The sequence below is a fragment of the Acanthochromis polyacanthus genome, chromosome 11 (genome assembly GCF_021347895.1).
Source record: "Acanthochromis polyacanthus isolate Apoly-LR-REF ecotype Palm Island chromosome 11, KAUST_Apoly_ChrSc, whole genome shotgun sequence".
In the NCBI taxonomy this organism is placed as follows: domain Eukaryota; kingdom Metazoa; phylum Chordata; class Actinopteri; family Pomacentridae; genus Acanthochromis; species Acanthochromis polyacanthus.
In genome coordinates, this window is record NC_067123.1 from 11,666,247 (window position 1) to 11,688,220 (window position 21,974).

The 21,974-nt window shown below is 36.9% G+C and overlaps 1 protein-coding gene and 1 gene segment (V, D, J or C); one reads left to right on the forward strand and one right to left on the reverse strand.

Moving 5' to 3' along the window:
* Positions 1-534: 534 nt before the first annotated feature.
* On the reverse strand, positions 535-15,816 carry LOC110961270 (zinc finger protein 814-like). Its single transcript, XM_022208816.2, has 3 exons — positions 15,349-15,816; positions 7,094-13,775; positions 535-1,844 (listed from the first exon to the last, which is right to left on the reverse strand). The coding sequence occupies exons 1-2, from the start codon at positions 15,614-15,616 to the stop codon at positions 12,895-12,897; spliced, it is 1,149 nt and encodes a 382-aa protein (XP_022064508.1). The 5' UTR covers positions 15,617-15,816; the 3' UTR covers positions 535-1,844; positions 7,094-12,894.
* Positions 15,817-19,913: 4,097 nt separating this feature from the next.
* LOC127536089 (immunoglobulin kappa variable 2-29-like) lies at positions 19,914-20,487 on the forward strand. The segment is given in 2 exon segments: positions 19,914-19,965; positions 20,180-20,487. Coding segments are annotated over 2 exon segments (360 nt in total).
* Positions 20,488-21,974: the final 1,487 nt, after the last annotated feature.

Genomic DNA, 21,974 nt, shown 5'->3' on the forward strand with positions numbered 1-21,974 from the left:
TGCAATAAATAATATTGTAGGGTCCTTATGCTAATATTTAAGTTAGGTAAATTCGTACAATAATTAATAATGTAGAGTGTTAATGTTAACATTTATTCAGGTAAATTTGGATCGTGTATAATATTGTAGGGTCTGAACTTTAATATTTAACTTTGCTAGGTCCATTTGTAACATTTTTCTTGTTTCCATCCAATGAGAAACATTTTGTAAAATGTGCCATGCAAATAACAGCAGGGGTGACTTTAGGACACCCTTGATGACTGTGGTGCTGCAAACTGTATAAAGTGCTGACCACATATTCTGTGCAGCAGAAACAAAAGAGCTGACAACTGAACTGTCAGCTGCGGTTTGTTCCATCAGGAGAAACGTAACATCTCTACCAGAGGCTTCAGTATTTAAAACATACACTATAATATACACAGAAAACTGTGAGAGTAAAATTTGTCTGAGATTGTTGTACAGCTGTGAGAATACAAACATTTGCTGTAAGATGTTTGAATTTGGTTCAGTTGAATCAACAGGACAAACATGAAGTTGAGTTTTAAAGTAATGACATTTTATTACTTTAGTAAATGTCATACCAGCTGTTCCTGAAGCAATATTGATTTTCTGATCTGAGTCAACAACCTGAACTGGGATTCAAAGGTTCCCAACATCCCAAATACAAACTCCAGACTTGTATGTTTCCATAGTGTTCAAACTTTGCAACAAGCAAAATGCTTTGCTTTACTGCACTGGAAAATAAAAAGATCTTCCAGCGAACTGTAAAACCGTAAACTGCAACTCCTGTTTCCTCCAGTGTATAAATGTCTGTTAAAATATATAAGATAGAAAAATACTACATTTGTCTCTTTCTCCCCATCTTGGTCCTTGGATAAATACGTAAAATCCGCTCACGTCAAACGTTTTGCCTCCGGTTATCAGTCCACAATGATAAAATACTCTAAAATTTTTAGTTCAGTGGCAGCTGTTTGGCCTCTTCTTCCTCTTCTCATCCGTCCATGTTACAGTAGAGCAAACTGTAAGTAAAACCAGGACTTCTTTAAAACCAGGACGCAGATTGTTTTCACATAATCTGCTTTTTGGAGAGGGTTTAGCTTAAGAAGGAAGCAAACATCTAATTTTTTTCCTCATCTTGGCTGTTTTTTGTTTGCTCAGTGAGACGTCAGTGTGAGCCCGTCCTCAGCTCTGTTGTGCTTTCTGCACTTTGTGTGTGCGAATGTGTCGTTTGTAGTTCGAGTTGTCGCTGAACCTGCGGCCACACTCGTCACAACTGTACGGCTTCTCGCCCGTGTGGATCCTCAGGTGTTTCTGGTAACCGTCGAATCGCGTCAGTCTTTTCCCGCAAATGTCGCACGTGTACGATTTGTCGACTTTGGTCTCAATTTTGCGGTGAACCTGCACGTGTTTGGCCCAGTGACCACGCTGAGCGAACGCCCGACCGCAAATGGTGCAAATGTACGAGTCCACCATCTCAGGCAGGGGCACCTCCAGTTCCACACAGTCGCCATTACCTGCAGCCAGATCCGACTCTTCCGGTTCGTCTTCATTGAGGTCGGAGCAGCTCTGCTGGAGCGAGGTGCCCGGCTGGGGGTCCAGTTCCAAGTCCTCCAGGTCCTGACTCGGGAACTTCGGGAGCGAGGATCTCCGGTGGCCGTTGTCCTGCCGCTGTCTGCCTCCGCCGCTCTGGAACAACACGAAGTTGACGTCGTTGTGCTCGGATGTCTGCGGCGTGTCGTCCTGCTGATCCGACCACACATCCTCGTCGTCCTCCTCTTTGATGAGAGCCGACTGCTCGTCGTTCGTTTCCACGCTGGAGCTCCAGTCCTGTTGCTCAGAGATCGCTGCGATCACAACACAGAGTCACTGTTAGAGCGGCAAAACTCATCACGTTTCATTTCAGTCGATATTGATCAAACAACTGAAATGTTAATTTTAATCAAGAAGATTTTAATCCTGTGTCTATTTTGCTGAACAATAAGTTTCTGTTGCTGCTTCACAATAAAAGATACCTCATTTTTTTGCAAATTGGATATTTTTAATGTGAAGAAGCAGCAGGAAATGTTCATCTGGCATTTACTTAATACACCTCTAAATCAGAAACATGCTCTAACTGATCACTTTATTAGGGACACCTGTGAAATCTAAAGCAGCCTAATACAACAGCTCCACCTTTAATTCTACTTTTACAATTTGTGTTGGCTACTGGTACTGATCATTTTTATTTACTTGTTTTTGATTGTGCCAAGCAGAATAATAACACAAGTAGTAATTTCAATGTTCACACAGCAATGAAAAACACACATTTAGACGCATAAATCAAAATAATTAGTGAATCCATTAAAATCAGTTTTTCAGAACTACTTCTGCTCAACCATCTCTGACTTGCCTGAATTTTTAGGCATGAAATATGATTATTCATAAAGATATTTGTGAAGTTTAAGCATCATCTATTAAATACTTTTGAATTTAAAAAAATAAAAAATAAAAAATAAACAAGAAATGCCCATCAACCCACTTTCAGCTGGTTTTTCGCACATTGAAATGTGAGACGAGGTTTGAACGACAATATCTCCAGAATTACTAAAGATAAAAGCCCGAAATTTTCATTGTTATTTTTCATCATGTCGTCGATTTTGAATCTGCAATACTGGACAAGTAGATCAAACAGCGTCTCATTATGGGTGAGGTGAAAAGTGAGGGGAGAAAATTAAAGCCATTATGAAAAGTCTAATTTTTGAGCACATATTTACAGAAAAACTCATAATGTAGAGGTGAAGTAGTGATATTTTTCACCACATCCAGCTGAATGTCACAATAACACAAAACAAAACACACAGAACACTACTTCATATGAAATACTTAGTCACAAAATGAAAGGAAGTTTATTTTTTTGATAACTGAATGCAGAGATAGACAAGTTAAAAGACGGAAACAAAAGTATTGTGAGATAGAGCAGAGTTCTGGGATTTCAACTTCTCCAAGTATAACAGAAAATATAATATTTTTCACCTTTTGTATGTCTTTAGTGTAGAGAGACATAAAAAGGAGGATGGAAGACTGGGGACAAGAAGAAATGCTCGCACATGGAGATTTGAGATTGTTTGACTGACATTATCTCAGGAACTATTAAGGAATAAAGCCTGAAATCATGCCACTGATTCTGGATCTGCAATATTGAACAAGTAGATCAAAAAACGTCTGATTATGGATGACTTGAAATACGGAAAAAAGTGATCTCACATGAACAAAACAATTGATAATACAGAAGCCAGTGCAGTAGTTGTATGTCAGAATAATACAAAACAAAAGACAAACAATAGTTTTGATATATGATATGACCCTTGATCACAAAAATAAAAAGACAAGTCATTGAACTTTCATAACTGGCTGAGCGGATATGAAAAGTTGTACCACAGAAACCAAAATATGTGTGGACAGACTAATCTGAGTAGAGTTCTGGAGTTTCATCTTCTGCTGACTGTGATCAGACATCACCTGATTAATGTCTATTCTTTTTACAGCCTCTCAGTGAAATCGCTGAGAACAAAGCAGTCGAGCTCAGGATGCATCAATGCCACCAGAGCTGCTGGCAAGTTTCTATTTTCAGCTTACATTGTTTATTTTGGACATTTTTTTTGAACGTATCAAATGGAATATTATAGAGACTGTTCAGTTTTGCTGCTTTAATGTAATAATATTTGCGGTATTGGAATTAATACAAGCACAAAGTGATCTGATTACTACAAAAAATTAAATAAAAAATGAGCCAACAGACAATGATGTTCAATGATGAAAACATAATTCACTATCCTGAGCCTACAGGTTACTGTAGGTAGTTTAGGTGGGTCAGTATGTTTATTGTTCTGAAACGCAGAAATGTAGTGTTTCCACAAGCATCACTTTAATACAAATGATAATAATAATAAAGCTGTTTGCCACTGCAGGGTATTTAAATACCACCCTGCAAATAAATTTGGAAATAATTATCAGACCACTGTGACACTTTTGTTCTTGTGTTTATGATGAAGAGCTGTTTGTCTCTACTTTTAGAGCATTGTTGAGAAAAAATGCATTTGGATTATCGGTTCACTTTAATATGTACAAAAAAACATGATTTCACTCATGTAGTGTAAATTTTTTAAGCTTTTACAGTTTCAATGCATGACATTTTGACACATATTGTGTTGAAATTATTATAAGACTTATTGTTCTTTTAGAAGATGCTGTAATTATTTAACTTACATGAAAAGTGTATCGCGAATTTATCAACATTAAAGTTCTGTTGTGCAGATTCTGTAAACAACAGGAGGCCTAACAACTATTTCCAAAGCTGCATATTATATTTAAGGTGTTGATTATTACTGATGTTAGTAATAAGTTTTGGTCTTCAGACTCAATTAAGAAGTTGTTTCATGCAAATTAAGCAAAAGAGACAGAAAGCATAGACAGAAAATCAGCTATTATTATTATATTATAATTATATATTATTAATAATAACATTCATAATAACATTAATAATACTTCTAATACTACTAACAATAATAATTTTCAATACATGCCAAATTATTAAGAGTCAAAACTAAGACAGTCAGAATTATCTAAATTGTGAGATAAAAAATCATGACCATTACAAAGTAAAAATTACAAAATGAAAAGTCAAAATTATGAAACTGAATCTCACAGTTGTCAGGCAAAATGTCAACATTTTGTGAAAAATGTATAAGTTATGAGAGAAACAAAAGCAGAAAATTTGATAAAATTTGAGTTAAAAATTGAAAGTAAAATATATGAGAAAATAATTTGAAAAGTTTAACAGCCACATTATGGCAAAAGGTCAAAATTATTATATGAAAAGTAAAAATGATGAGACGAGTAAACTGAGTAAAAAGTAAAAATAATAAGTTTCAATACATGGAATTTTTGAACATAATTTGTTGCATGCTCATAAATTATCATGACACTTTTTGCAGTATTATTGTTGTTGTTGATAAGTTTTGGTCTTCAAATTCAATTAAGAAGTCGTTTCATGCAAACTAACCAAAAATTACAGAAAGTACAGAAATAAAATCTGATGAAAATGAGAATATTCTGGTCTCTACAAGTGGTTATTTAGATTATTAATTAGAAATAATGTAACATCTAATTCTAAGTAACCCTAACATAATTAAGGTGGATGTAGTTTAGATTGTGGTGCAATAAAAACAATTATTTAGACAAATAATTAGATTTAATGTGAGATCTAACTCTGAGTAGCCGTTAATGCAGTTGAAGTGAATACATTTACATTTAAGGTGTTGGATTATTATTGATGTTTTCAGATTAATTTAACAAGTTGTTCCATGCAAATAAAACAAAAGACACGGAATGTATAGACATAAAATCAAATTAAAAAATAGAATATTCTGGTCTCTAGAAGTGATTATTTAGGTGTAACGTCAGATCTATAACTCTGAGTTGCCTCTCATACAATTGAGGTAAACACATATTACATTTAAGGTATGGGAGACGCCAGCGTGTCGTCATTTGCTATGGTCACGTGGTACAAGACTGCTACTGGTTGGCAAGAACCTGCAGTAACATAACGGCTTGCTACGAGAACGGTATCGGGTTTGAAACAAATACGTAAAGTTATCGCTTTTCATGAACGAAATTGCACATGTATTTACCACAATGGTAATATCGTGTGTAGTTGTTGGTTGTACGAAGCGTTTTGAGAAGGGATCAGGCTTGAAATTTCACCGAATACCGATGTCAGGAGAGAGAAGATGGCGGTGGCTTCAGCCATCAACAGGAAAAACTGTACCCCAGTAAGCAGCAGAGATCGTGTTTGTGGCTCCCACTTTTCTTCGGGTAAACTATTCAACAGTTTAGCATGTTTAGTATGTCCAACTTTGAGCTTATTTACCAAAAGATATTGATTTAGTGTCGCATCCTTTGCGTGAAGCGATCTCTACACTTTCGGTTTGGTTCAGTGTTGTCATGTGTTGCTGATCGCTTTTTAGGCGATGAAAGTATACTAAAGTCAAATGAAGCATATTCAATAACATCTCCTTAAGCCAGCAGCCTCCTATTTGTAACCACGTTTGTTTCTGTATGCGTCTAGCGATCGTTTTTTAGAATTGTCCTATTTTCGATCACCAATGCTGTGGGTCTGTTACTGTTGCATAGAAGCCATACTGCAGACAAAAAATACAGCAACTTCTTGACGTTTCTTTGACATCTTGTTGAAGATTAACAAAAGATATATTATTTTTAATTCATAATTATATATTTTTGGGTGGGTGAACTGCCCAGCGGTGTCAATCAATTAAAAATAAATGTCGGTGAAGGAAATGTCCGGTCACAATGAAGGATCGTCAACCCACTCAGTCTTCAAATTGTAGGGATCTGGCAAGGTTTTACTGTTTCCCTGATATCTCAGCTTACTCACGTATATTTGTCGGGCCTCAGGTGATAAGGATTGAGCATAATCGGACAATTTCACGGAAGGATAGTTCGCATCAGCCATTGTTCCTCTGGTTCCTCTTGCCAACCAGCGCGGTAATCACGTGACTTCGTGACGTCACTGTTTGTAAACACTGGCGTCTCCTATTATATTATCATTGTTAATAAGTTCTGGTCTTCAAATTCAATTGTTTCATGCAAATTAACCAAAAGGTACAAAAAGCATAGACATAAAATCAGACAAAAATTGCACAAAGTTACTTTTGTAATGTTGAATGCAGTCTTCTTTTTGTTTCCCCTTTGGTTGTTGTCTACATAAGGTTATTTACATTCTAATTAAGATTTAATGTGAGATTAACGCACATAATTCATGTGAATATAATTTAGATTGTGGTAAATTAAAAGCTAACATTCAGTTCAAATTAGACAGTTTTATCCAATTTCTACTGAAGAAATACTCCATGTTTCTCCTCCACCTCCTCATGAATCCATTTACCTCCATGTCTGAGACACAGTCAGGGTTCAACTCACTAATGTTCAACAATTACCTGGGGAAAAAAACAGCCAACATGTGTTTTTATAGTCGTGGGTCAGTTATTAACTATTCTACGTCATTGTGGTTGTATGTGGATGACTTCTGACCCACCTGAGCCGTCGACCTGCAGGGAGATCCGCGGCTGCCTCGATAGGTCCAGCAGACGGCGCTGGCGGTCGATCTCCAACTTGGAGCGGGAGATCTCCTCCTCGTATTCCGCTATGGTTCTCCCGAACACATCGAAGATTTCCTCCGCGGCCGCCGTGAGCCGCTGGTTGATGAGCAGCCTCAGCATCTCGATTTTAGACATTTCGGAGGTGGTACGTGCGGCGGACTGACGGTAAACCGGGAAGACTGACGGTACAAGCAGCTGGACTCCGATCTCTGAGGCTTCGTGGTCCGGCGGATTGTTTACTAGATACACTTCCGGGTTAATCTGAGTGCGCATGCCCAGTAAGCGTCGCGGTGTTTGCCGCCATAGCCGCCTCCTGCTGGAAGTGAAGAGTAAAATCAGGTTTTCAAATTAGCACTTTTTAAAAAATTTAACACAAAGAGGTTATACAGGGTGTTAACTGAAAATGATCATAGAGAATAACACAAAATGGAAACAACAACTTATTCATATTACACTGTAAACACAAAGAGTCATATAAAGGGAGTATTACAACCATGTGGGACAGATGATATTCGTCCAGATTGTGAGTAGAAGAGGATGAAATTAACTAATAAATAATAATATAAACAAATTTATATTAGATCAGTTAATTTTAAGTATTTAATAAACAAGTCTGATATTTTTATGGCTTTGTTGTTTGATGATGTTGTTATTGTATTAAAGTATTGTTTGAGTTCATTTTCAAAGTATTTTCCATTTGGTTTTTTCTTTGCCCATTTCCTTTAGTGAATATGAAATTTGAACAGCATGATGATAGTCTGTAACAAAAGGGAAAGACCGTAAGGTATGGAGGGATTTTCAAACTGAAAGAGGATGTGGCTCTCCTGGAGGACGATCCTGTGTCCGGTTTTGTTATGGATTAGGTTTTGTATATGATTCCAGAGGTTTGTACTGTATGAGCATTGATAAAAGAGGTGGATGATGGTTTCTGGTTCTGTGTGGCAAAAGTCACAGTTATAGTCTATATTTAATTTAAACCTCTCCAGGGTTTTTTTTTGCCAGATATACACTGTGACAGATTTTGTAGATATTTCTTTGACCTTATTGTGAATGAACAGCTTCTCTCCAACCAGCCACGCTTCTCTCCAGTTTATCTCCCCATACAATGAACTCCAGTAAGAGTTGGCTGCCGGTCCATTTGAAGGTTGAATGAGATTCCTGATAAATTTATTTGAGCAGACTTTGGTTGTTATGTCTATGTTATGGATGAATAATGTGGCATCATTTTTCTGAGTAAGAGGGTGGAATTGGGAATCTTTCAGGAGCTGCAGAATTCCTATTGGTATTGTGTTGGAAATTGTAGTGTATTCTGTTTGTGAGATTGTGAGATGGTATTTGTTAATAAATTGGTTGTAAGGTAAGATTTGTCCTTGTTCATCGATTGACTGATTGACCCATAATACTCCCTGATCAAACCAAGATTTGTAAAATATTGTTTTGTTTCTGTGCTGTATATGTTGGTTGTTCCATATGTAGCAGCTGGTTGGCGAAAAGCCGCGTTTGTGGATCAGCCCCCAGGAGAGCAACGCCTGTTATGGAAGTTTGATAACTGAATTGGTATTTTGTCAATTTTATAATTACATTTGAGAAAAAAATGAATTCCTCCTAATTTTTTGAATACATAATTTGGAATTACATTCCTCATATTAACATTTTCTCTGATGAGGTGACATAACCAATTAATTTTGAACATATTATTCATAGTTTCAAAACTTAAAACATCCAACCCTCAATTTCCCCTCTGGTTACAGAGAGTCTCTTTTTTTAGATATAATAAGCACATAATATTGTTATTATTTGGGCTGCACAGTGGTGTACTGGTTAGCACTTTCGCCTTGCACCAAGAAGATCCCCGGTTCAAATCCCGGCCTGGGCCTGGGATCTTTCTGCATGGAGTTTGCATGTTCTCCCTGTGCATGTGTGGGTTTTCTCCGGCCACTCCGGCTTCCTCCCACAGTCTAAAAAATATGCTGAGGTTAATTGATAACTAAATTGCCCGTGGGTGTGAATGTGAGTGTGATTGTGTGTCTGTATATGTAGCCCTGTGACAGACTGGTGACCTGTCCAGGGTGTCCCCTGCCTTCACCCGAGTCAGCTGGGATAGGCTCCAGCACCCCCCGTGACCCTAATGAGGATAAAGCGGTGTATAGAGAATGGATGGATGGAACTTGTTAATTGACAACAACAATATTGCAAAGAAGTCTTGTAATAATGTCTGTGCATGCAATAAATTGTTTTAAAATGTCATGTATTGAAACTTATTATTATCATTGATTATTTTATGATATTAATTATAATTAACAATAGTAATACATTTTGCTCTCGGGACCAATGAAGTGTCTATCTGTCTATCTGTCTATCTATCTATCTATCTATCTATCTATCTATCTATCTATGACATTTTAAAACACAATTTGTTATTATTATTGCTATTGTTATAATCATTATTATTTAATGATTATTATTGTTTCAAAGAGAAAAAAAATGTCTCAGTTCAAACAATATTCAGAGAAAACTTGGGGTGGTCTCATAATTTTGGCTTTTTACTCAGTGTTGGTTACCTCACTTTTTTTTTTTACTTTTTTCTATCATAATTTAGACCTATTATCATAATTTGGCTTGAAATTTTTAATTATCTCATAATTTTTGCTTTCCATTTGTATTCATTTTTACCTTTGATGTCATATTTTTTATTTATCTCACAACTTTTACCTTTTAACAAAATGTTGACATTTTATCTGACAACTGTGAGTTTCTGTTTCATAATTTTGACTTTTCATTTTGTAATTTTTACTTTCTAACACAGTCATGGTATTTATCTCATAATTTAGATTTTTTAAAAACATAATTTTCACTCTATCTCAGTTTTGACTCTAATGGTTCATTTTAACTATTTATCTTAGATTTTTTTGAGACAATAAACTGGCCTCTTAAAATTGTGACTTTTTTCTTACAATTTAATTTGTTTAAATCACAAATTTTCACTTCACATCTCCCAAATTTCACTTATCTTTTTAATTTGACCGTTTGAACTCACAATTTGACTTTCTAAGTGTGTTTTTATCTTCTAACTTTACTTTTTTATCCTAATTTTGACTTATCTATTTTTTTGCATTTTTTATTGTCATTTTCTTGAAGTTTTTATTTTTACTTTTGTCATAATTTTCACTTTCCAACATACAACTCTTTACATTGTATCTCACATTTTTGACTTTTTATTTAAGTTTTTCTCACAATTTTGACTTTTTATTTTTAAGTTAGTTTTTTTAATTGACAAGTTTCATTTTTTCTGTCAATTCAGACTTTTTAATCTTACTTTTGAATTTTTAAAGTTGTAATTTAGAATTTTTTATCTAAAGTTTTTTTTCCAATCTCACAGTTTGCACTTATTTGAATATTTTTTATATATCTTTACTCTCTTACAGTTTTGACTTTTTATCTGCAGGTCGTCAGACATCTAAATGACTCTCGCCTCCTTCGACTGACACAAATATCTCTCCAGTTCTGACCTTTTATCTCGGTACTTGTTATCTCTTAATTCTGAATTTACAACATGTCCTGGGAGAGCGTGCAGATTGTATTCATTGTTGCGACACCACTAATGAAGCAGAAAGCCTTTATTTGTTTCACGGTTCTCATTTTCTGGTCCATATTCAGTACTAATATAATTCTCAGCTCAGCAGAGGCTTCAGCAGCAACGTTCCAAAGTTCTGCATGCTGGATTGAAGTTATCAGTAGAAAATATGAACAAAAACGTCTCGTTCTTTGTTCAAAAGTCAAAGGTACGGGAAAGTCGAACTCCTAAGGTGCATTTCAACCAGAAACATCCAATCACAGAGTTTAAAACAGTGTCGCATGTATTTTTAATGACAGGTGGAATGTAGAAAAACTGAAAACACAACCTGCAGTTGAAAACAGCATTATATTTTACAGGTCCTGTATTTTCTGATTTCTTCCTGGAATGTTTCATTATTATTTTGTCAGTTTTAGACACATCGTAATCAAATTTTTCAAAAAGTGTTGGATAACTAGAAAATTGTATGTATCAGTTATTACTCCATCAAGGAATGGCGGAGTTGTGTGACGATCAGCATACGGATTTGGATGAAATTTTCAGGGAGGGTCAGAAATAACACAAGGACCACCTCATTAGATTTTGGCCATGATGCGGCTTATAGTCTGGATCCACGGATTTGTTTAAAAATTTCTGTATCATGGCGAGATAGCGGCATGGCATCACTGTAGCTATGACAACAAGTGAACACTATGACTTATCGGGACTTATCTGTTAGAAATGACACAAGGAACAATTGATTAAATTATGGGGATGTTTCCGAATCCCATCAACTCCCGCTGCCCACTACATATTTAGGTCACGCGATTCGATACACATGCATAACACACACCTGTGCTCAGCGCAATGTCATTTTGTTTGTGGGTACATCTATATTAAACGGCCACATTCTATGGTGTCGTCATTTCTGCCACAAATTTTTTTCAAGATTGCAGCCGTTGGAAATGATACAACCTTGACTCAGCCTTGGCGGAGTACTGCCCTCTCTTGAGTGCTTTTCTTGTTTTTACACTATTATTCTCAACAATATTTGTCACGCAGATAAGCAAATACAATATTTGGAAAGGTCAAGTCATGCAGTCATACATATTTGAAATGCTACACCTCACTGCAATAAATATTTTGAGATCAATTTAACCGAGAAGATGAATAATTTGGAAGCACCGTTCATCTGTCTAAAGGTGTTTCTGCTGCACGTCAGTTGAACTGCATTCTTTCTAAATTCATTATGTTTCAATATGATGAACTACTTAATAAATAAAGTGATTTAGTGTGGCTCATTTTCTATTAAATCAATGATTAAGAATGTTGGTCTGACATTAGCATCCATCAGTCCAGACAGTGTGTGAACTCTTTCAGTCCTCAAAAACATAATTTTCTAATTATTTAAATTAAAAATTCCCATATATGTGCAACAAACAACTGATTTAGCTTATAATTTAGAGCTGTAACAGTTAATCCATTAGTTGTCAAAGAATGAAACTGATTAGTTGGTTTGAGTTTTTTTCTGATTCCAGCTTCTTCAATTTGAACATTTTCTGGTTTCTTTCCTCCTCAATGACAGTAAAATGAGTATTTTTGGACTGTGGATAAAACAAGGCATTTGTCATCTTGGGAAACACTGATTTTGCACCATTTTATAGACCAAACTAGTCAGTAAGTTTTGAAAATAAGTATGTTAATCGACAATAAAATAACTGCTAGTATGTACTTGTGCAGTACTCACTTGGAAATATCCTGTAATTTACAGCTAAACAGCAGCTATTTTTCAGGAAATTATGTGAGGAGATTTCAGGAAAAGAGCTGGAAAATACAGGAGCTGAAAATTAAACAATTTACATTAAATTCTGGGTCAGATTTGGATTCATGAAGATGAGTTCAGTTCACAAAGCAAATTATTTGCTTGTTCTCAAAGGAAACAGCTGTCGAGGCTCATTGGTAGGAAAGTGTTTAGAGTCTTCTGCAGAAAATCAACCACCTGATTTCTCAGATACCAAAATGCAAATAAATAAAATGATTGTTGCATCGTCCAGAAGAGTCCAAAATCCTTCACACTTGACAGAGAATGATGTTTCACTGCTCCTTTAGAATCAGGAATGAGCTGCATTGTTCTGTTTCGTGAAGGAGGTTTTGCTCGGTTATCCTCGTCCTGTTTCGCAGCAGTCAGCTGGGGTTAACGGGGGCAGAGATCAGGCCTCTCCTCTGACATGGGTGTTTGTAGAAGCAGGACAGCTGGCTGAAGCGCCGGTCGCAGACGGAGCACCAGTACGGCCTCTCTCCGGTGTGCGTCCGCAGGTGCACCGTCAGGTTTCCCTTCTCCACGAAGCCGTGGCCGCAGTACGTGCAGGTGAACGGCTTCTCGCCCGTGTGGCTGCGGACGTGTCGCACCAGCGTCGCCCTCCTGCCAAAGCTCTTGCCGCAGACGGTGCAGGCGTACGGCCGCTCCCCTGAGTGGATCCTCATGTGCGTCCTGAGGTTCCCCCGCAGGGTGAAGCTCTGCCCGCAGACGCTGCAGCGGAACGAAGATTCTCGGTGGACTTTGAGGTGAAGCTTCAAATTGTCAGTGCGCTCCAGATGTTTCCCGCAAATGCCGCAGTCCCTCAGATGCGCCGCAGAGTGATTGAGCAGATAGCTCATCCTCTGGAAGGACTCGCCACAAACTTTGCAGTTGAACTCGGTGGGAAGCAGTTTGTGCTGCTGCGGCAGATCAGTGCAGCTCTTCATGTCTTTCCCTGAACCTTCTGTTTCTGCCGTCTCATTTGGCTTCCAGAGTTCAGCAGCTTCTCTCCAGTAATCTCCGCTGTCCTCAGTGTCTGAGCCCTCATCCAGGAGTCGGTCGTCGCTCGCTGCTTCCAGACCAGCAGATGGATCAAAGTGGTTGTTTGGTTCAGTCCCTCCACAGTCCTCACCGCCGTCCTCTGTTTTAATCAGAGCAGCCGAGGTGCCGGCGTCAGTCCCATCGGTGTTGCTGGTCTGGAGCAGCTGGACATTCAGGACCTGGTGTTCAGGGCAAGATTTTATCCAGGAGGACGACTGCAGACAGTCTGAAAGGAGGAAAAACAGAATAGAAAGTCATATTTAAAAATAGCGAAAATGTTATCTCACTCCAGCACTGCAGACACTTGAAATACATTTTGGGCCAGTTCCTACAAAAATATTTCAGTTGTTATTGGACACTTAACTCTCTTAACTCCAAGCAGTTGGTATCTATGTGTTATTTTTGCTCCTGTCACATTTTTCCTCTCTGTGGGCTCAGCTTTAACAACAACATAAAGCCCTGCGCCTCTGTGGAATCAGCACAGCTACGGCTAGAACTACAGAAAATTACTTATGTGGAGTTTAAAGCTGCTGAAATGATATAAAATCATAAAAAGGAAAAACTGAAAATTGATTTTCTTGTATTATTCTTTTCAGAAAATGCTGGAATTAACATGCACAACATACTGGGAAAAAATGGTGCCTCCACATACAATTTTCAGTTATACAACCTCTACAAACTCACTGTTCTATCACACAACTCTGCACATAAACTCTAGATATTTCAGAAGATGTGTCACCATGCTGAATGTATCTTCCACAACTACCTCCTCTGTATACTGCTTTTGAGGCAGGTTTTACTTCCCAGCCAGTCTTTCTCTTCTCTGAGTAAACACAGCCTGCAGTTCACCTGAAAACGCTGATTTTTTAACTGCTGATTGCAGTTGAGTGAGTCATGGCTTCTCATCTGTGTTAAGGAGCTCAGAATTTTTGTGTCGTTTTTACTGAACCGCTATAAAGTCTCTCGAATCTTCAACAATTCACTGACAGCTTACCCTTAACTTTGATCTTTTATCTCCTAATTTTGACTTTATATATGTGTGTGTGTGTATACATATATATATATATATATATATATATATATATATATATATTCAAAATCATATTCATAACTTTGACCCAGTAAACATTAAGTGTTACTGGCAACAGAACTAAATAAAAAGCAGCATGAAATCTTTAAACTACAGAAACACATTAGGACACAGAATATGTCTGCAATCAGGTTTTAAAAGGGCAATAATCGTAAAGAAAATCCTCATGAGTGTTGGTTTTAAATTTTATCCGACTACAACCAATGATTATTTCATTGTTTACTGATCTGTTGGCTTTTTTCTGGATTTATCAACTCGTTGTTTGGTCTGAAATACCCATAAAGTAGTGAAAAAGCCCAAAATTACATTTTTTTTTAAATTCACAACCTGAAGATACTCAGTTTACTGACATCCAGGAGGGGGGGGGAGTGAAAATATTAACATTTAAGAAGCTGGAATAAGAGAATTCACATATTTCTTTTCTAAAAAAAAATATCAATTCATTGGTTAATTAATAATTAAATTAGCTGATGATTAATTTAACTGTTTAACTGACAACGAATTTATTAATTGTTTATTAATAGTTTTTTATATATACTGAACTGTTACTGCTGCATGTATGAGGGGGGGAAACAAAATAAAATCGTTATTTTTAAAATACCAAGTATGAAAACAAAGGCACCACGACTGCTAAATGCTTAAATAAACTACAAATTAGGATTAGTTCACTGTTTACTGGATGTTTAGTGCTCCGGGGTCACACACCGACCTGCCGCCCGGCTCCACCTGCCCTCCCCGGCCACCAGGCTGTCCAGCTGCCGCCGCTGGTGGTCTATCTGCTCCCGGTAACGGGCCACGGTTTTCCCGAACACTCCCAGGATGTCGTCCACCGCCGCCGTCAGCCGCTCACTGACGAACATCCGCAGGGTGTCCATTTCCGACAGCGAGCTGCTGAGAGGGTCCACGCCGGCGAAACCCTCCCCCGGCCCGGGAGGGAAGGACGGAGAGGAGGGGAACATCTGCGGACCAGCCGACATGTTTCTGTAATTTAATTTTCTGCAATATTTTCAATTAATGTCTTTAAAAGTTACAGTAAACGCGAAAATATGAACGTTTTAACCGACAAAAACACCGAAATTAAACCGATAAAACGCTCCCGGATAAATATTGTTGAACTAACAGACACGTTAACGCTTTCAGGAGAAAAGTAAACAAAGCAGCTGCGGTCCAATACTAAATTTCTTCCGAGGGGGAACCAAAATATGGTAATCGTTGGTTCCGACAGAACAACGTAGTGACAAAAATACGATTTTTTTAAAAAAAGAAGAACTTGCGCTACATATTGGTCTCAAAAATAAGTTACACAGCATGATAATTTATGCAATGCTTAACAGAAAAGCAATAGCATATGTTAAATATGAAATAATACTGGAAATAATATAAGTAAGCTATAATATGACTAGAATAGAAAAATAAGAGGTAATACTGCAAAGTATTCTGAAGTAGTAAAGTAGTATTACACATGACATTAAAATAGCACACACGATAAATGTGGACTGGACTGGATATGATGTAATATTACGTCTGCTGGACTTTGTGCTTGTTTTCTTCTGTCTTGAGTCCAAATACGTCAAATATCTGGTGCAGGCATCAGGTCAAAACAAACACAAAGACTGACTTTAATGTAGTCGAGAATCCCAAGTTAACTTTTGAGTTCTGTAATTTTGTATTTTTTTTAAATATTGCACCTGAAATTGAAATATCACACATGAAAAATGTAGTATTGCACCTCAAAATCAAATATTGCACATGATGCTGAAAGCGATGTTGCACAAATTATTGAGAAAAGTATTATTGCGTATGGCTTTGATGGTGTTATTTTTCAGATTTAAGACGTTTCAGCTGTAATTCCTGCAGAAAGGGAGGAATTATACGCCTTGACTGTAAAACAGGGGTATCACTAGTATTCAGATTAGACAAATTGAGTTTGGTGCCACACAGGGAGATTAAGGTTATTCCTAATTTTTCACAAATACACAAGACAGAAGAGAACCATAATAATCAGTTTCAGTTTTATTATTATAATCAGGTTATTTACAACCAATCAGAACCAAGCAGAGAATATCTCACAGACAAGAGTTCATTCAATCACCATACTTCCAATTTAAAAAAACTCAAAAACAGAAAAAGTAATTCTATTTCAGTATCCTGTTAAAGAAAATCAAACACTTACTAAATGTATTAAGAAAAAATTCTAAATAATGACAACTGAATAAGTATTTATTTTGGTTCACTACAGGTAAATAGTTTTCAGTTCAGTTTTTGAGAAATGTGGGTGAGCTAATTAGCCTAGCCGTGCTAGACCCATGTTCTGACGGCACAAGGGTCTAGGGCCGCTCGACATGGAGGGAGGCGGGCTAAAAGGTTGTCTTTCAAATCACTCTGCAGCAATTGGGTAGGTATACAACCAGTCAGCGCAACGAATAGGCTGACGGAGTTCCTAGAGCGCCGGCGGATTGTGGCTAAGTCCCATTAGCTTCCCAACCAGCAGAGCCAACTGGTATATTAAGGATTTGCCATATCCCGTCGGCATAAGTCCAAATACGTCTTTCTTCTCAATGAAACACTTCAGTGCCGTCCTTTGTTTATCTTTCAAGTTGAATTTTAGCTTCAAATCTTTAAGGGCTGTGGTCAAAGCCGAGTCGAAAGATAACTGTTTATTGTGCGCCAGTTGTTTCTGTCAGAATCGTCACGCCTCTGTCGTCACTTAGTTACGCCCGCCGTCCGGCCAGTTTTAGGAGAATCCAACCTCGAGCCTTATGGAGGGTAACTCGACCCACCCTTGCAGAGAATTAAATTTGTTGCCGTGGGTTGTCTAGCGCGGCTAGGCTATGAGCTAATATGAGGTTTAGCATCAGGCTAATGGGAGGGATAATACAGCTTAAACTGAGGCAAGACAATAAGGATGAAAGAGGGGGAAAAAGCAAAACTGGACACTGACACAAAGTGATTTATAATAGCCTTTACAAGTCAAAATGACCAAAAAACTCATGTAGTAAATCCATGAAGCGAAAAAAAAAGACTATACATTTTCTCTCTGAGCTGAGTAAAAATTAGAATAAAATTGAAACACTGAAGCAAATATGAAATTGTACGGAATGAGAAAATAATGAAAAGCAAATAAAATGAATTAAATTTTATAATCACACATATAAATGTAAGGAAGAAGGAGAATGAAAGGAGCTTTTCAAAGACTAAAATATATCAATGGAGATGAGGAATATTTAAGAAGACAAAACATATCTATACTTTAGCTTATTCAGGTATATGAATAAAATAGTACCACAAAATATTTGCTGTAATTTCTAGGTAGTGGTAATTTAATTCCCTGAATTCTGGTGTTATAATGGTTTTGAAAAATTTTTAGTTCAACCACTGAGTGGCAGCAAAGTCAAGTTAATGTCAACAGCTTCAGTTTCATTTTTTTTTCTCATGTTGGCTTCTGTTTTCTTTTGTGTGATTATTAAATACTTGCATTCACAGATGAATCAATAATGTTTCCTTGAGCAAACTGTCCAGTGTAACTTATGTCAGGAACTCAATTCAAATATGGATTGTGTTTTGAAAGTTTGAAAGTTTACAGTTACTACCTGCAATACTCTTAGGCTAAGAGCTTCTCATATTTATGTTCAAGGAACTTTACTTTCTCTAAATATATTTGATTATTGATGTCTTATGGCATGTTTGATAGACTAAGATATAATCATTATTAATTTGGTATATATCCACTCCAAATATCCATATTAAATTGTATATGACACTATATATGACACATTATTTCTGAAGTTAGTGTGGAGAAATTACAACTTTGATTTAACACATAGACCAGTGTTCCCAGTCCTGACCTCACCCACTGGGAACACTGGTCTCTCCTCAGTGTCTCTGAGAGTGGAGTCTGGGAGCCCTGGGTGGCCTCACAGCTCACAGGAGGAGGGCAGCCCCATCAGGGAGGGACGGACTCTGCCCACTGCAGAGAGAGGGAACACATTTTAGACATACTGGGATTTGGATCAAACTGCTCTTCAGAGTTTCACTTCTCTCGCTGACATCAGTAACCATGGTAACAGACAGGCATCACTGATGAACCACGACAACAGACAGGTTTCAGTACTAAAGATAAAAATGTTAAACTGACATTTGCATCTCTGAAGTATTAATTTTCAATCATTTTCAACGATGAATTCACAGTTTTACAATTAAAAAAATACTAATTAAAATAAAGATGTCGGATATTTATTGTTTTCAGCACTTTTTAGAATTCCAGTCTGAAACAGAAAAGACAATGATGTGGGTTTACGTTGTTCAGTCAGTGAACGTTGTGAACCACTGACTCACATTTCAAAACTTATCAAACCAGTCACACTCAGATTCATAATTCTGGTTTAAAAACATTTTCATTCCACAACTAGAAAAGCACTCAGAGAGTGCCGACCTCCGCCAAGGATAGAGAGGAAAACAGGAAACCCATGCAGTAAAGGATCATAAGCTGGAATCAAACCTGCGTCTCTGACACAGTTCTGTTTACGAATCACCTTCTTAACCAGTTGAGCTATCTGGACACCTTGTTCCAATTTGTTGGACGACATACTAAACTATGATGTTTTTGTCATATTTTGGACCACATACTAAAACATACTAAAAAATTCAAAGTGATCCAGAATCCAGGATCCTTTCCGGATTGCCACCAAAATTAAATCAGCTCTTCCTCTTACCATAGTCTACATCCCCTGAAAATTTCATCTGAATCTGAACAGGAATTTTTGAGTTATCTTGCTAACAGACAGACAGACAGACAGACAGATACACAAATGCCAGGTGTCACATAACCTCCTTGGCGGAGGTAATTAACAAAGTGCAAAAAAATTTCATTTGTGACATAACAGATCTGACAAATTCAGATCTTCCATAAAGACTGAATAAATCGATGAGAAATGTTTTGTCAGGTAATACTGAATTTCAAAAACTACTTCAAAGGAGTCATTTGTCTTTATTATTTAGTTTTTTTTTAAATAAGTCACATTAAAAGTAAATGTTCTGGATGTAAAAATCAATAAAGCAAAATATTCTGTGAAAAAACTGTGAGAGGCAATAAATCTACAAAAACTGCCAGAACTCATTTGTGATCAATACATTGATGACGTGATTGATCCATTGACGATCAGCTCTGTAATGTGTTTGCATATGTGTCCTGCCTCTGAGCTCCACACGTTAAGAGGCCAGTGTTGATCAGAGTCTGTCCAGACCTTTCACAGACTCTGACACGCCCGCAGCACAATGATGATGTCCCTGACTCTACTGCTGGCCACCCTGGGGCTCCTTGTTCAGGGTGAGACTCTCTGCTGAAAACTTTGCTTCAGGATGCAGCAGCTTCACCACAATCATGTTGTGCTGTGATGGAGAAACACTGAAACAAGCAGCACTGACCTTCTTCCATCTGTTGTCCATGTTCAACCAATGATCCTCTTGTGTTTGGATGCTGATCATCTTTCTCCAAGCTGGATTTGTCTCAGTAACCCTTCTTCTCTTTTTCATGTTTTCAGGTTCATCATCAGAAATCATCCTGACTCAGTCTCCTGGATCTCAGTCCGTTGTTCCAGGACAAACTGTCTCCATCACATGTAGAAGCAGTCAGGATATTGATGACGACCTGCACTGGTACCTTCAGAAATCTGGAAAATCTCCACAACTCCTGATTTATGGAGTTTCAACTCGTCAGTCTGGAGTTCCTGACCGTTTCAGTGGAAGTGGATACGGAACTGACTTTACTCTGACCATCAGTGGAGTTCAGGCTGAAGATTCAGGAGTTTATTACTGTCAGCAGGACGACAGCTACCCGTTCACACAGTGATACAACGTCGTACAAAAACCTCCCTCAGCTGAAGAGGAACTGATCTGAATCAACAGCTGCTCAGAAACACAAACATTCAGACTAATTTATTCGTTACAATACAACACAATTCTTTTATTTTTCACATTATTTTTCACGTTTTCCATTTTATACAATCAAAATATTTTTGTCAAAATTCCAGAACCAAGCTCTCATTATTTAAGACTTGTATGACTTCAATAATATTTTAATGCAACAACACATGAGAAACAAAACAGCTGACTGAAGTACAAACATTCAGCATGAGCATTTTATTTCATTGTTGCTTTCAACCAGCCAAAAGCTTTATTGTCTGAAAATGAGAGAATAAAATAACAAATCATTTCCAGCTCTTAACAACACAAGAAAATATATGGTGTTACAAATCTTACAGTTACGATGATGCTTCTAAGAATTAAAAATTATGAGCATCTATTAGTTCAATAAAGATCCTCAACAAATGTTTAAATAGCACAATTCAGCACACATAAGTGCAGAGCTTTTAATAATTATTATTTGATCAGTTTTAAATGAATCTCCTGATAAAAAGGCAAAGTTTGTCTATTAAATGAAGCTACAGTTAAAATTTATTGCAGCAACATGTGATCGACATTCCACACTGAAAACAGTTAGCATTAATCATTTAAAACTTTTTCAGCATCATCATAAACCTTAAAAATGACAATGTGTTAATTGTTTAAAGTGATTCTCTGGGTTAGTTGAAAATACTGCATTCATTTCAATATTTAATCACTTTGTGCAGATGACATCCTGCTTTATCTTCAGGCATCTAAAGATTATAGTCAGTTTTTAGACTGAAATCTGTTTTGAGATCTGATCATTTGCACAAAGACATCACTAGATTAGTTTCCACTGAAGTGACCTTTACATTAGTTTACATTAACTGATATATATTAAACACTGACATATGGAATACATTTTTAACATTCAAAATCTTTAACAGTAAAAATTCATGATAAAAGTTTTGTTTTTAACTTTAGGTTGTTTTATTTATCTAAATGATGTGTCTATAACAACAACAACAAAAACAACCAAAGCCAACAGATGTAATTCTTTAATGTATTTCTATTGCTTTAAAATGTTTTCTAACTTGCAGCAATCACGACATGAATGGGACTGGAAAGAGAGAAAGCAAATCACTGCATGCAGATGACATCCTGCTTTTTCTTTTAAACCTAAGAATAATTCAGATTTTTGAGACAACAACGTGCTTCAAGACTTGTTCAAAACAGATCAACTTTAATAATTGATGGTTATTTTTTTGGTTTGTTGGTTTGTGTCAGTTAATCAAAATAATGTTGATGCTATAAGATGTTCATATCAAATAAAAGAATACCAAAAACATTGACTTGTTTTCTTCATACATTTTTATTATTTTAAAATGCTTTAAACATCAGAATAAGGATGATTTTAGAAAGAGAGAAAGTTACAGAGAGCAACCAGAGAAC